Here is a 15210-nt window from a genome sequence, read left to right as displayed (position 1 = left end):
AGGACCGCACAGGCGCACACATCTCTCCGAAACATCGACGTCTCGCACAGCGACAAACGCTGCACTACATCCAACACGCAGGCACATGTTTGCTCAATTTTTTTACAGGATCTTTCGGCGGTTGAGGTTGCATCAGACAACGGCAATAGACGGCGCGGATACTTCCAAGTTCCAAGCCCCCAGCTCTCAGCTCTCACTCCATCTCTCGCTCTCTCTCAGTCGCAGTCCATGTTCACCTCACCTGCCTTAGCTAACACCTTCCCCCGCGCCATTTCCCTTCCTGATTGAACTCCGATCTCATGTTTAGGCCCGCTCGGAATCCGTTTTGTCGGCTGCGCATTTGAAGGAGACCAGGACGCACGGGAGAAGCGGGGGAAAACATGGTGTTGGGTTTCCACGGACAGCCGCGGCGCGGGCAACGTGGCCGCATCCGCGCCCGTCGCCTGCAGATTGGCACCTTTGGAGCCACACCCCCAGAATGACGACGCGCATTTGTCTACGTCATCTGTTTGCTGACACTCGTTGGAGTGGCCGGCAGACTTCACTTCTTCTCCCTCCCTTCTTCATGGACATTAGAGTTCAGAGATTTTTTTGGGAAAAACCAAGAGCTCAGGCATCTGATTCATGAATCTGCTAAGCACTAAATAAAAGGGAGAACAATTCTAGCAGTAGAATATCATGCCGGTTTCAAGAATTCCGTAGAAAAATCTGGAGGTGGTTCCAGTGATAACAGACTGTGTACATGCAGTTCTGGCTTTGATACTAGCAGTGTTGAGACTGCCAGACTAGCACTACTACAGAACATGCTTTGTTCCAGGCAATTCTAGCAGTAGAATATCATGCCGGTTTCAAGAATTCCGTAGAAAAATCTGGAGGTGGTTCCAGTGATAACAGACTGTGTACATGCAGTTCTGGCTTTGATACTAGCAGTGTTGAGACTGCCAGACTAGCACTACTACAGAACATGCCTTTGTTCCAGGCTATTTGTCCCGGCGGCCTTTGGACCCGGGACAATAGGTGGCTTTTGTTCCGGGTCTAACGGCTAGCCGGGCCAGCGGGGGACAGAGGCCTTTTGTCCCGGTTGGAGGCACCAACCGGGACCAAAGGACCCCATTTTGTCCCGGTTGGTGGCTCCAACCGTGATAAAAGGTGCGCGCGGACCTTTTATCCCGATTGGACCCACCAACCGGGACCAAATGCGGTCCTTTGGTCCCGTTGGTGCCTCCAATCGGGATAAAACTCCTTGGCACCCTTATCCCCTTCCCTCTCCTCCCGCCCGAGCCATTCAACTCACTTGTTCTTGCTGTTTTTGGCTCGGGAGACCGTCCATCCATCGGCGCTAAATGTTTGGGGTTTGTTTTTCTCTTCTTCCATTGCTTGTGTAGTTCATTTCATGCTTTAGAAATAGAGAAAATGTGTAGCTCATTTCTTGGACATTTAGATTGCATATGTATGTGTGATTTTCTTTTAGATTTAGATGAGTATGTGGATAGTAGAAATTTTTAGAATGAGTGTAGACACTTTATGTGATTTACTTGTATATATGACCATATTGTGGATAATTGATTTTTGTATTAATGAATGAATTAATAAAATAAGTATATTACAATTGTTTTATTATAAATGGATTATTTTGACACTCTAGTGATGTATTTATTCGGGCTCACATTGAAACCATCTAGAAACTTAAAAAATCTTTATTTCGAAACAAGTATACGTCGTTAATCTCCATTCAACGGTGATGGCACTACATTTCGGGGATATACGATGCGCTATAAGGACGTCGCCAATAGGTTGGTCGCAACACCAGCATTTTCGGTTAATCCGAACACAACATTTGGCGCAGTCAGCGTGGCCGTTGTTGTACTGAGAGCATATCAACGAGCATGCTGCCTGTGCCAAGTGCTGTGTTCCTATCAATCGAAAATATTGGTGTTGCGACTGGCCTATTGGTTACGTACTTGTACCGCACCGTGTTGCGACTGGCCTATTGGTTACGTACTATTGGTTACCGTACCGATATATACATTTTCCGAAATAAAGTTTTTTTTCTTCTACATAGTTTCTGGATATTAAAAAGAGTGTTCTCCTGGAACTAAAGGGTGTCAAAATAATTAGGAGTATAGAGATTTCTTTCAACTAATTAGAGATTTCTTTCAATTAATGATACTTTTCATCTTTTTTATATGTTTTTATTGTTATTTCTAAGAGTAATTAATTAGATTTTGTAATTATAAAAGTAATTAATACTTGCATTGTAATTGTAAGAATTTATAATTTGTAAAAAATAAAAGTGTTTTCTAGTAAAATATGGCTTCAGCAGCTGGAGGGAGTGGCGCCGGTGGGGGTGATCGTTGTCCTTCTGGAGGGAAGGGCACAACTCCAGTAGGTCGTCGGTCCAAAAAACCTGGCGCTTTTCATAGGGCAGCGCTCCGTTATTTGGAAAAAGAATATAGAGAATGTGTGGCAAGGGACGAGGAGCCTCCGTTTGATCTTGAGGATTTGTTGCAGCGTTACGGTTCGTCACCACCGAACTCGGAGGTTCCAGCTCCGCCATCTTCTTCTACGCCAGCAAGAAATCCGTTAGAGCATTCTTGTCGGTGTCCCGACCCGGGGGCCCGGATCCCAACTAGTGAATGCTGCGTGTTTTCTCGTCCCAGATGATGATGCAAGAGACAATCACAGTAACGCACGGTTTATCCTGGTTCCGGCCGTGGGGCCGTACGTCCAGCAAAGGGGGTGTGCGAGGGCACTGTATTATCTTGCACCCGGAGTGCTTGTAGTAGGGGGTACAAGCGAGGCGAGAGAGGGAGAGAAGCTCCCAAGTCTCAGCTAAGAGTGGAGTCGGTGGAGATGAGCGCTCAGTAGTCCTTGTGCGTCCTCTTGAGGAGAGAAGCCAGAGAGACCAAGCAGACTAGAGTCCAGACCAGGGGGATCAGCCAGCCTCCGCTAAAGGAAGCCCACCTCCTCCTTTTATAGTCACAAGGAAGGGCGGTGCACATGAGTGGGGATATGGAAGTCATCGTTTCCCCTTAAATCGCGGGGGTACTGTGGTCGAACACTGTAGAAAGTGTACTGTGGGAAGGCGGCGCGCGTCGTTGTCGTCCTGGGTTCCGTCCTTGGTCCCGCGAAGATTGCGCCGGTCGTCCTGCAGTGTCCCGGCGGTAGTAATGGCGTGGGACGGTCCCGGACCCCCTGGTCGGAGTGCGGGCGTGCACACTAGAAGGTCCAGGAGCGCGTGGAAGTCCCGGACCCCATAAGGGGGAGGTCCGGGGTCCCGCCCGTGCGTGCAGAGCGCCCCTCTCGGGAGGACACGTGACATCGCCGGACCCCTTCCCCAGCGGGAGGTGAGTCCGGATGGTTGATGTCGGCAGAACAGTAACGGGGGTGGCGCCAACTTGTCTTGTCCCGCATTGAATGCCCACGGTGTTGCTACAGCGACCGGGGTGGCGGAGCAGCGACCGGGGTGGCGGAGCGGTGACCGGGGTCAGCGGATGGGACGTCGGTCACATCCACCGCGGGAGCGGCGGTTTGGCGCCGCCCGTCATTTGAGCCGTGGCGGAGTAGCTGGCCTTTAATGCCTTCGTACGACGGTCGGTTGGGCGGCGGGGCCGTTTGTCCCTTGTGCCGTGAGATGGCCTCGAGCGAGGCGGAGATGAGTCACCTGCTCGAGGGCAGATCCGCTACCCTCGAGCGAGGCGGAGATGAGTCACCTGCTCGAGGGCAGATCCGCTACCCTCGAGCGAGGCGGAGATTAGTCACCTGCTCGAGGGCAGATCCGCTACCCTCGAGCGAGGCGGAGATTGCCCAGCGGGCCCGAGAGGGACCCTCGAGCGAAGCGGAGATCGTTCTTCTGGTTCGAGGGGGATGGGAATGGGCCGCATGCTGGGCTTCTTTGAGTCCTTTCCTTTCTTCCAAAATAGGAAGCAGGCCGTGGGCCTTCGTGGGCCCAGTTGCCTTAACAGGTATTCGTGTTTTAAAAGTGATCTTAGTACCCCAATTAGGGTGTCCCTAATTGTGGCAGCCGACAGTAGCCCCCGAGGCTTTGGCCGAGTTGATGGATTCGGCCAAAGGGTGTTTTCGCGATTTCCCCCTTGACGTGTTTAGTCAAAATCGTGCACCTGCTGGGCGCGCCTGAGCGCGGGCCCAACGGATGTGACAACACGCCGGTCGGGATAGTACGCCCGTGGGGGGAGTACTTCGAGGCGCGCGCCTCTTCGTTTGTTTGTGTAAAGGACAAGACGTGTCCGCGCACTGAGGGGGGCCAGGGCGACGGTGGCACCCGCTGCTTGGCAGCTGGTGCTTTCATCGAGCTGTCCCGTGCGCAGGGCCTTGGCCCCGGCATTCCTGATTGCTTTGCGGCGCGTCGTTTGAGGGCAGCCGGCCAGAGCCGATGCTGCACCGCTTAGCGTCCAGGGGCTCAGCTCCGCTTTATTTCGTTCGGTCGTGTCTCGGCGCGGTGACCGAGGACATCCTTTGCTCGTGGAGCGCCGCGTCGTCACAGGCGATACAAGCCTCCGCTCTTCGAAAAGCTTGAAGCTTTATGCCCGGCGCAGCTATAAATAGGGGTCGTGGGGTTCCCCTTCTTCTCCAGCTTCCCAACTCTTTCTTCCAGCATTGCCCAATTCTTGTAATGTTTCCTTTGCCTTTTTGTGACCGGCCCCCAGATGGGGTGGCCTGGCTTTTTTAGGCTTTTGGCGCTAGAAGAATGCTTGCGAGCGTTAGGGGAAGACCGGAGTGGGCGTGCGCACCATCCCTCAGCTTCAGTGGGATCAGCAGAAGAGCATTGGGCCCGTGGGGTCCTGCTCCTGCGATGTCCCTTAGCCTGAAGGGGGATGGAGGCGCCTGACCATGGCGTTAGTGCCAGGTTGGGCGGCTGTTCTTTGCATCGTCCCCCCCAGGCGACGAGGTTGCCCTCGGGGAGACGGTGCGGAGGGCGCTGTCCGCCAGCTCGACCCCCCACGTGGTCTTCGGTGGAGGAGACGCTAGAAGAAGGCTTGCGAGGAGAGCGTCCCGCTGGATCCGTGAGGTCTGGGGGCCGCTTCTCGCATCCCTAGCAGCCTCGCTGCTGCGTCAGCTAGGGGCTTGGTGCCTTTCTTCGTCGCTCGTCCCTCCCCAAGACAGGGAAAATTGCCACGTAGGTGGCAATGTGTTTGTATCTTTCGATGGCTTCGCGCCGGTGACCCTTTGTAATCTTTACTTGCATTTGAGCAATAAAGTCCCCTTTCCCCTCTGCGGGGAGGATTTCCGAGGGTATAGGGGTGTACAGAGAGTCATGACCCTCGAATATGTGTGAAGTCACCTTCGCGGGGGCGCGTCAGCGCACCCGCGGGTGTAGCCCCCGAGGCCTTGGAGGAGAGTTTGTGCTCGTCCAAGGGCTATAAATGTTGTCCCGCTAGGTAGCTCTACCGGGATGGCCGTCCAGCGTCTTTTTCAGCCGGCATCGGCACTTTTTCAGCCGGCCTCGGCACTCTTAGTGCTGGTACAGCGATCTGGCGTTCAGCTTTAGCCGTTAGGGGGACGTACGCTAATAGCGGTGGGTTCGGTTTACGCGTGGAGCTTCATAAGTGACGGTTGTCGATTTATTCGAGGGTGTGGTTTTGAACCGTGGTGTGCGAGGAGCCCCCGAGCCTAGGCCCGTGTGAAGGCGTTCAGGGGAAACCCTCGACTTCAATTACGACCCTCGTCGCCCTTCCGCAGGGAGGAGGGGTGAAGCGCACCATGCTACCCATGCCCGGGCCGCGAGCTATGGCTGCTTCAGTGAGCTATTAGCGGGTTGTTCAAGCGGACGTCCGTGCCCCGTTCGATAGGGGTCGGCTCGTGGTCCATAGACACGTCTCATAAAGCGCTCGCGAGGGTTCGCTAGGCGGGCCTCGAACCCATTCGGTAGGGTTCGAGGGCTCGATGCTCTCCCTCGATGGGATCCCCCTTCTAGGCGCCCTCGACTGGCCTTGAACACTGCGTAGGATGTCTCGAACTCCACGTTCGAGGGTAGCTTGTATGGCACATCCCTGCAGTCCCTGACTCTGGTGATCTGGGGCGCCTGTCGAACCCCCTGAAGGGCCAGGCTTCGACCCCCCTAATCAGTAAGGCCTCGAAATGCGATTCCTTCGAGGGTAAAGAGACCCTATGAAGGAATATTCCGTCATGGTCTGAAAACGTCGCAGAGCCGCGAGCCACGCGCGCGCGGGTCTTCCGCCGGTAGCGGGCGACGTGGCCCGATTTGGGCGACACAGCGTGGGCGCACCTTTTCAGGCATCCGCCTCGGGCAAGCGAAGCGGCATGGGCGGCGGCTGACGGATGGGATAGCGCAACAGTCGCACCGCGCCTGCCGGTTACCGTGCCGCATTTATTGTCGCGTGCGCACGTGGGAGACTCCGTGGTCGTGGGACCCACCCATCAGCGATAGCAAAAACTACCGCCTTCAATGCGGTAGATTTGGGCCATGGCTACGGATGCGCCCGTCGTGGTGAAATAAAATGAAAAGAAAGGGGAGGTTTCGGGTTCACCTGGCCATTTGCTTTTACTCTGCTTCGCCTTCTCCGCACCCCTGCATCCTGAGCCCGTAGCCAAGAGCGGAAGGGAGAAGGGAGAAAGAGAAAGAGAGAGAGAGAGAGAGAGAGAGAGAGAGAGAAGCACCTTAGCCATCCAGAGCTTTCGTTCCCCCATTCCCCTTCGAGTCGAAGACATGTCGGATATTCAGGAGCCCTTGCCGTGGGGGAAGTCCTCCGCCACCGTGGCGGTCCTGGAGCAGCTGGTCGCCGACCGGCTGCTGCCACGGAACCCAGACTTGGGGGCGCCGGCATGGATTTCCCCACACCCGGACGAGACCGAGCCAAGGCCCCCGCAAGGCTATGTCGTGAGCTTCGTGCGCCTCCACGAGCGGGGCTTCGGCGTTCCCGCCAGCAGGTTCATGCGGGTCTTATGCGACTACTACGAGGTGGAGCTGCACAACTTCAGCCCCAACTCCATCTCGCAGGCGGCGGTCTTCGTCGCCGTCTGCGAGGGGTACCCACTGGGACCTCTGGGTTCATCTGTTCCGCGGCGAACTCTTCGTCGAGAACGCGCGGAACCAGCCGAGACGGTACGCGCGCGCCGGTGGCTTGACGCTCCACGTCCGCCCGACCCGGAGGAACTTCTACATCACGAGCAAGATGACGACGAACAACGCTGGGTGGAGCCGAGGGTGGTTCTACCTCCGGAACCACAAGGGCGCGCTTCCGGAGTTCACCAACAAAGTTCTCCGGGAGCGACCGTCGAAGTGGGACTGGGGGGTGTCACCCCCAGCGCAACAGGCCAAGCTCGAGGGCCTCACCGACGCACTGGTGCGCCTGGCGAAGAAGGGGCTGACGGCAGCGGCCGTCATCGCGAACTTCCACCGGCAGAGGGTTATCCCTCTCGTGGAAAGGGCCTTGCCGATTTTCGAGCTCGCCCCCGGGAGCAAGGTCGAAGGCTCGAGGACGTCGAGCAAGCTTCTCTCCCACACCAATGCCGCCCGGAGAGCGAGGCACGTGGTGGCAGAGTTTCCCCAAGATCCCACGGATCTTTGGAGGATCAAGATGCGCCCCGAGCCGGGGTATATTTCCCTGGTAAGTTTTGGCTTCAAACTCGTCGTGCATCGTGTAATTCCCCTTTTCTGACCCGATCTCCGGTGTGTTTTACAGGGGTTGAGGTGCGGCACCTCGAGGCCCCCGGTCCCAGAACAACGCCTGATTAATCGCCTCCATGCGGAGAAGATGAAAAGGCGGAAGGACGCGGCGGAGACAAAGGCCGAGATGAAAAGGAAGAGGAAGGCGAGGCACGACAAGGCGTGCAAGCTCGTTCGGTCGAAGGGGAGGCCGCGGCCCGCCACACCCGAGTCCTCGGAGGAGGACGAGGAGGAGGCCTTGGATGCCGAGGACCACGCTCTGAGGAGCGACGGGGAAGGTGCACGCGCGAGCCCCCCACCGTTCTACCTGTGGGACGAAGAAGAGGGAGCGACCGTAGCGCCAGAGGAGCCGAGGGCCGCAGGGGGACCATCGGCGAATCCTTCCCTCGAGGCTGCGGCGCAGGAGTCATCCCCGTCGGCGGCCGCCGAGGAGACGCCGGCGCCCCAGGTGCTGATCCGTGGCGCCGAGGCTGCGGCGGGAGAGGAGTCGTCCGTGCTGGCAGCCTCGAGCCGCCGGGCCGACACGAGGGGGGCGCTGTCGGGGCAGTCCTCGAGGGACGGCTCGATGGCTCGGGCTCGAAGGAGCGGCACGAGGAAGCGGAGCATGAGTGCTCGATCTGGGTAAGTATTCAGAATTTCGCTTTTGTTATGTGTTTGGTGGATTTCTCGATCCTGCTCAACTCGCGTCTCTTGACTTTCAGCCCCGGGCCCGTTTCCAAGGATGCAGTGCGGCTTGCCCCGGCCAAGGCTCTCAAGACCGGGGCTCGTAGCACTCCGCACATGGCGCCGTAGCCCTAGCCTGCTGTGGATCTCGAGGCGGCGGCCGCGAGGCTACGGGAGGCCCTGGCCCGAGGGGCCCGGGCGGCGCAGCAGGCTCGGGCACAAGAGGAGGGCGACGCCGGCCAGAGTGGCGCCGAAGCGGCTGCTCAGGCTTACGATGCCGAGGAGACAGGCCGGGGCGGTGCCGGTGGCACCGCCCAGGCGGCTATTGAAGCTGAGGCCGGTCAGGGCGACGCGGCCAGTGCCGCCCGACCGGATACGGAAGGAGAAGCCGGCGGGGGCGAGCAGGAGTGTCCTGCCGGCCAAGAAGGGGAGGATACCCTCGTCCACGAGCCCCCGAGGGCCAAGGGCGAGGGCGTCACGGAGGAAGAGACGGCGGAAGAGGCGCCGGGGGTGGGAGGAGCTCCCATCTTGGAGACCGCCGAGGCCCGGGACGAGGGTATCGTTGCGGTAGTACCCGTGCCGACGGCGCAGGAGGGCGCGACGGTGGTGGTGGAGCTGCCAGACAGCAGCGAGGAGTACGGGGACTCGATGGACATCGACCCCGCTGCTGCGGCAAGTGCCGCCGCGCACATTGCCGAGTTCGCGTCGGCCGGCGTGGGCACGCTCGAGGCGGGGGCGTCCGAGGGGGGCCATCTCGGGGCGATCGTTCCGTCCGGGGTCCCCTCGGAGTTCCTCCGCAAGGAGCAAGAGGAAGAGGAGGCCTGGAATAAGCAGATGGGCGTCGGGCGCGAGATCTTGCAGGCCCTCGACCGCGCTTATCAGCTCCATCAGAACGCGGATTACCAGGTCAGCCAGGTAAATATTTCCCCCCAGAAATTGCTCGGATTCAGTTTTAGATTTTGCGCGTCTTCACCCACGCCCTCCCCTTCTGCAGCAGCTGAGAGAAATCTCGCGCCAAAAGAGCGTCGAGATGAACCGGCTGTACTCCCAGATGAGCCAGCTCGGGCAACACAACGCCGAGCTGGTGCTCAAAAACATCGACGCCAATACAAAAATGGCCGATCTGGGAACGCGTCAGCAGGCGCTGGAGGAGGAGCTGACGCGGGTTGCTGGTGAGCGGGACGTCCAGAAGGCGGCAGCGGAGGAGAAGGCCCAGGAGGCCGAGGCACGAGCTGCCGAGCTGCAGCGCCTTCGGACGGCGCTCGAGGAGAGGGCTCGCGAGGCGGAGGTGCAGAGCGCTGAGCTGCAGCGCCTTAGCGCGACGCTCGAGTAGCAGAAGGCCGAGCTCCTCCATAAAGAGGTGACCGTGGTCGCGCTCACCGGGACCCTCAGGGAAGAGGGCGAGGCCCTCGAGGGGAAGGAGGTGGCCCTCCAGAATATGGGGGCCGCCCTTAGAGAAAAGGAAGCCTCCTTGTCCTCACTCGAAGAGGCCGCCCGTACCCAAAGGGAGGAAGCGCAGAAAAACATGGCGGGTGAGTACCTTCGATTTTTCATCGATTTGCTTTCCTTCGTGGCTAGTGTCGATTTCCTTTGCTCAGAGCTGAGGCAAAAGGTGGCGGATGAGACCGCGGCGAAGGAAGCGTTCCACACCGCGCTCACGGCGGCACAGATGGAGTTTGCTGAGCTGGAGCAGACCGCCGTGAGCGTGTCTCAAGAGCTCGAGGGGGAGGGCGCCGTCTCGGGCAGTTCGGTGATCAGCCGCCTGCGCGCGCTAGGCGGCCGGATTGCCGAACACGCCAAGAGTACCTTCCGCCTCGGTGTCCTGCGGGCTCTCGCCGTGGCCTCGACGCATTACCTCATGGATCTCCAGAGGGTGTCGTCGGGGTACGTCGTTCCCGATGATGCGGATGCGGACGCCGCGTCGGTCATCATGGATGAAGCTGACGCAGCCGCAGAGGAGTTCGCCACCGTCCTCACCGAGAAGCTCGAGGCAGACATCCCTCCCATCACTGAATTCGACGCCCCTGAAGACCCGCAGGGGGGGATGGTAGCCTGTAGGAAAGTTGTGCCTCGAAGCCCATTGTAAATAGATTACTGTTTATCACAGTCGCGCTTTGTAATCGCATCCTATGAATATATGAAATTTTATTTCATAATTTGAATATGTGGCCTGTCGAGGCCTCTTGTGTTCGAGCCTGTGTTTCTTTATTTTACTTCCGTGTTCTTCGTATGCGACTTAGATAAACATCTGCGAGGAAGTTCGCGTTCATAAGCAACGTAGGCGTAGGGTGGTGGGGGGGGGTGCCGTATCCCGGAGGCGTAGGCGGCCCCACGACTCGGCCAGCCCCGTACCGTAGTTGCTTACGCCTCGCGTCCGTTTTTTCCAAGGATACGAGAAGCTTAGGGTCGAGACGGAAATATTTCGAAAAAACATTGGCGACTTTTTGGGGACGTTCGGAGGTTCCCCCCGTAGTAGCCCCCGAGGGAGGCTCGGCTTTGCCGAGGGTAAAGCCGAGCGTACCTCAATGTTCGTGCGCGCCTGAGCCCTCGAGGGTCGGGAAGGTTCCCAAAAAGCGATAAGTGAAGGGTGCTTCCTTATTATTTCGGGAAATTGAAAATGCGATTATGAACAATATAGAAATAGCTTGAAATGCTAAGGGTAGAAACGACGTAGCTGTTGTATATTCCAAGCGTTGGTGAGGACTTCGCCTTTTTCGTTGGCCAGCTTGTACGTGCCGGGCTTGAGCACCTCGGCGATTATGTATGGTCCTTCCCATGGAGGTGAGAGCTTGTGGCGGCCCCTGTTGTCCCGTCGAAGCCTTAGCACCAAGTCCCCTTCGTTGAGGTCTCGGCGCCGGACCCTCTGCGTTTGATACCTTCGCAAGGACTGCTGGTAGCGCGCAGAGTGGAGGAGCGCCATGTCTCGAGCCTCGTCCACTTGGTCCAGCGAGTCTTCGCGAGCACGCTGGTTTCGTTGCTCTTGATATGCCTTGAGCCTTGGCGATCCGTATTCCAAGTCGGTGGGGAGGATGGCCTTGGCGCCATAGATGAGGAAGAACGGAGAGAAACCTGTAGCTCTGCTTGGGGTCGTCCTCAGGCTCCAGATGACCGAGGGTAGCTCCGTGAGCCACCTCCGGCCGAACTTGTTCAGCTTGTTGAAGATTCTTGGCTTTAGTCCTTGGAGGATCATGCCGTTGGCACGCTCCACTTGCCCGTTTGTCTGTGGGTGTGCCACAGCCGACCAGTCCACACGTATGTGGAAACTGTCACAGAACGCCAAGAACTTCTTGCCTGTGAACTGGGTGCCGTTGTCGGTGATGATCGAGTTCGGGACCCCGAACCTGAAGACGATGTCGTTGAAGAATTGGACTGCTTGCTCGGATTTGATCTTGCCGATGGGTCGAGCCTCGATCCATTTGGAGAACTTGTCGACCTCCACCAGCAAGTGGGTGAAGCCCCCGGGCGCCTTCTTCAGCGGACCGACGAGGTCCAGCCCCCACACGGCGAACGGCCACGTGATGGGGATGGTCTGCAGAGCATGGGCCGGAAGATGTGTTTTTCGAGCATAGAACTGGCAACCCTCGCAGGTCCGCACGACGTCGGTGGCGTCGGCGACCGCGGTGGGCCAGTAAAATCCTTGCCGAAACGCGTTACCCACGAGGGTACGTGGCGCGGCGTGATGGCCGCAGATGCCAGCGTGGATGTCGCGGATCAGCTCCTTGCCCTCAGGGAGGGGGATGCATCGCTGCAAGACACCCGAGGGACTGCGCTTGTGTAGCTCATTGTCGATTAGAACGAAGGACTTGGCCCTCCTGGCGAGGCGCCGTGCCTGAGCACGGTTCGAGGGTAAGATCCCTCGAATCATCCAGTCAAGGTACTGGACGCGCCAGTCTCGCGAGGTGGGGGCCTCGTCAACTTCCATTGCTTCGGCCTCGTCCGCGGAGGTGGTCCCGAGGTCAAAGTCCATGGGCTCGACCCCGTCCGCCGGAGGGCCCGGCGGACGAGGGGCTTGGCTCCGTCGATTGATTGAACTCGACGGAGGGCTTGGAGATGTCGCGAGCGAAGATGTTCGGGGGGACGGTGGTCCGCCCCGAAGCTATCTTGGCCAGTTCGTCGGCGTCCTCGTTATACTTGCGCGGGACATGATTGAGCTCAAGGCCGTCGAACTTGTCCTCGAGGCGGCGTACTGCGTTGCATCTTCGGGTCGTGACAGCTAGACTCCTTCATGACTTGATCGACGACGAGTTGAGAGTCCCCGCGTATGTCGAGGCGCTTGACGCCAAGTTCGACGGCAATGCAGAGGCCCTCAAGGAGGGCCTCATACTCCGCCGTGTTGTTCGAAGCAGGGAAATGCAAGCGGGTCACGTACCGCATGTGTTCTCCGAGGGGTGAGATGAAGAGGAGGCCGGCACCGGCGCCGGTTTTCATCACCGACCCGTCGAAGTACATAGTCTAGCATTCGCCCTGGATTTGCGATGGGGGAAGCTGAGTGTCCGTCCACTCAGCCACGAAGTCAGCCAAGATTTGGGACTTGATTGCCTTGCGAGGGGCGTAAGTGAGTGTTTCTCCCATCAGATCCACAGACCATTTGGCAATTCTACCCTCGGCTTCCCGGTTGCGAGCTATCTCTCCCAAGGGGAAAGATGAGACCACGGTGACGGGATGAGCCTCGAAGTAGTGGCGCAGCTTGCGCCGAGCCAAAACCACTGCGTAGAGCAGCTTTTGAATCTGTGGATAGCGTGTCTTAGATTCAGACAACACCTCACTGATGTAATACACTGGTCGTTGGACGGGCAGAGCATGACCCTCCTCTTGTCTTTCGACCACGATCACCGCGCTGACCACTTGGGTCGTCGCGGCTACGTACAGATAGAGGGGCTCGCCGTCCGTAGGTGGCGTAAGAATGGGAGCATGAGTGAGCGATGCCTTCAGCCTTTCGAGGGCTTCTTGAGCTTCGGGGGTCCACGTGAAGTGCTCGGTTTTCCTCAAGAGTCGATACAGGGGTAAGCCTTTCTCGCCGAGACGCGAGATGAAACGGCTAAGGGACGCTAGCCATCCCATGACCCTCTGTACCCCCTTTAAATCTCGGATCGGTCCCATCCGAGTGATGGCCGAGACTTTGTCAGGGTTGGGTTCGATGCCCCACTGGGAGACAATGAAACCCAAGAGCATGCCACGAGGTACCCCGAATACGCACTTCTCGGGGTTAAGTTTTACCCCTTTGGCCCGTAGGCAATCGAATGCGATCCTGAGATCGGCAACCAGGTCGTCCGCCTTCCTGGATTTTACAATGATATCATCGACGTATGCCTCTACGCTCCGCCCGAGATGGTCTCCGAAAACGTGGAGCATACACCGTTGATAGGTAGCTCCGGCGTTTCTGAGGCCAAAGGGCATCGTAACGTAGCATTACATGCCGAAAGGTGTGATAAAAGAAGTCGCGAGCTGGTCGGACTCTTTCATCTTGATTTGGTGGTAACCGGAGTAAGCATCAAGAAAGGATAAGAGCTCACATCCCGCAGTAGTATCTACAATCTGATCAATTCGTGGCAAAGGAAAGGGAACCTTCGGACATGTCTTATTTAGACTAGTGTAGTCCACACACATCCTCCAGTTTCCACTCTTTTTCTTCACTAATACTGGATTAGCTAGCCACTCAGGATGGAATACCTCTTTGATGAATCCGGCCACCAGAAGTTTCTGCAACTCCTCGCCGATCGCCCGGCGCTTGAGCTCGTCGAAGCGTCTTAGGCGCTGCTTCACCGGCTTGGAGTTGGGTCGGACATCAAGAGAGTGCTCGGCGACCTCCCTCGGTATGCCAGGCATGTCCGAGGGGCTCCACGCAAAGATATCTGCGTTGGCGCGGAGGAAATCGACGAGCACCACTTCCTATTTGTCATCGAGGATGGAGCTGATCTGCAACGCCTTGCCGTCGGGGTGGCCCGGGTCGAGAGGCACCTTCTTGATACACTCGGCGGGTTCGAAGCTCCCGGCATGTCGGTGCGTGGAATCCAAGGCCTCGCTTGCCATTTTGTCGAGGGTGGCTGCGAGGGCCTCGTCCTCCGCTTGAGCTTCCGCGCGCTCAACGCACTCGACGTCGCACTCGTAGGCGTGCTCGAACGAAGAGCCGATGGTGATGACGCCCTTCGGACCCGGCATTTTGAGCTTGAGGTAGGTGTAGTTGGGGACAGCCATAAACTTGGCGTAGCAAGGACGACCAAGGATGGCATGATAGGACCCTCGAAATCCCACCACCTCGAAAGTGAGAACCTCCTTGCGGAAGTTGGCTGCTGTGCCGAAGCATACAGGCAGATCGATCTGGCCGAGGGGTTGGACTCGCTTCCCCGGCGCAACACCATGGAATGGCGACTTGCTGGGGCGAAGCTTGTCCAGTCCGATCCCCATGAGCTCCAAGGTAGGGGCGTACATGATGTTGAGGCTGCTGCCTCCGTCCATGAGCACCTTGGAGAAGCGAGTGTTGCCGATGATGGGGTCGACAACGAGCGGGTACCGTCCCGGATGCGGGACGTAGTCGGGGTGGTCCTCGCGGCCAAAGGCAATGGTATCCTTCGACCAGTCGAGGTAGGATGGCGTGGCTTTGGTAACGGAAAAGACTTCGCGGCGCTCACGCTTGCGCTGCCGAGAAGTCATATTCGTCGTTGTTCCTCCAAAGATGAAGAAGGCGTTCTCCACTGGGGGGAACTCGTCATCTCCACCTTTGTCGCTAGTATCCTTCTTCTTGTCCTCGTCGCGATGCGCGACGCGGTTGTAGTATTTCTTGAGCATCTCGCACTGCTCGAGGGTATGGTTGACCGGGCCCTTGTGGTAAGGACACGGCTTCTTAAGCATGTCGTCGAACTGGCCACCACCGCCTCGAGGGGGGCCTCGAGGTCCCTTGC

At 57.9% G+C, this 15210-nt stretch overlaps 1 protein-coding gene and 1 pseudogene across 1 annotated transcript; both read right to left on the bottom strand.

The window, feature by feature from the left end:
- Positions 1-8479: 8479 nt before the first annotated feature.
- LOC120667763 lies at positions 8480-12495 on the bottom strand (annotated as a pseudogene).
- A 1705-nt stretch (positions 12496-14200) lies between these two features.
- On the bottom strand, positions 14201-14767 carry LOC120667320. The gene has a single exon (XM_039947425.1). The coding sequence runs from the start codon at positions 14765-14767 to the stop codon at positions 14201-14203; it is 567 nt and encodes a 188-aa protein (XP_039803359.1).
- Between the last annotated feature and the right edge of the window lie 443 nt (positions 14768-15210).

Source organism: Panicum virgatum, chromosome 3N, assembly GCF_016808335.1.
Source record: "Panicum virgatum strain AP13 chromosome 3N, P.virgatum_v5, whole genome shotgun sequence".
NCBI classification, from domain to species: domain Eukaryota; kingdom Viridiplantae; phylum Streptophyta; class Magnoliopsida; order Poales; family Poaceae; genus Panicum; species Panicum virgatum.
This window is presented reverse-complemented; position numbering and strand designations above follow the sequence as displayed.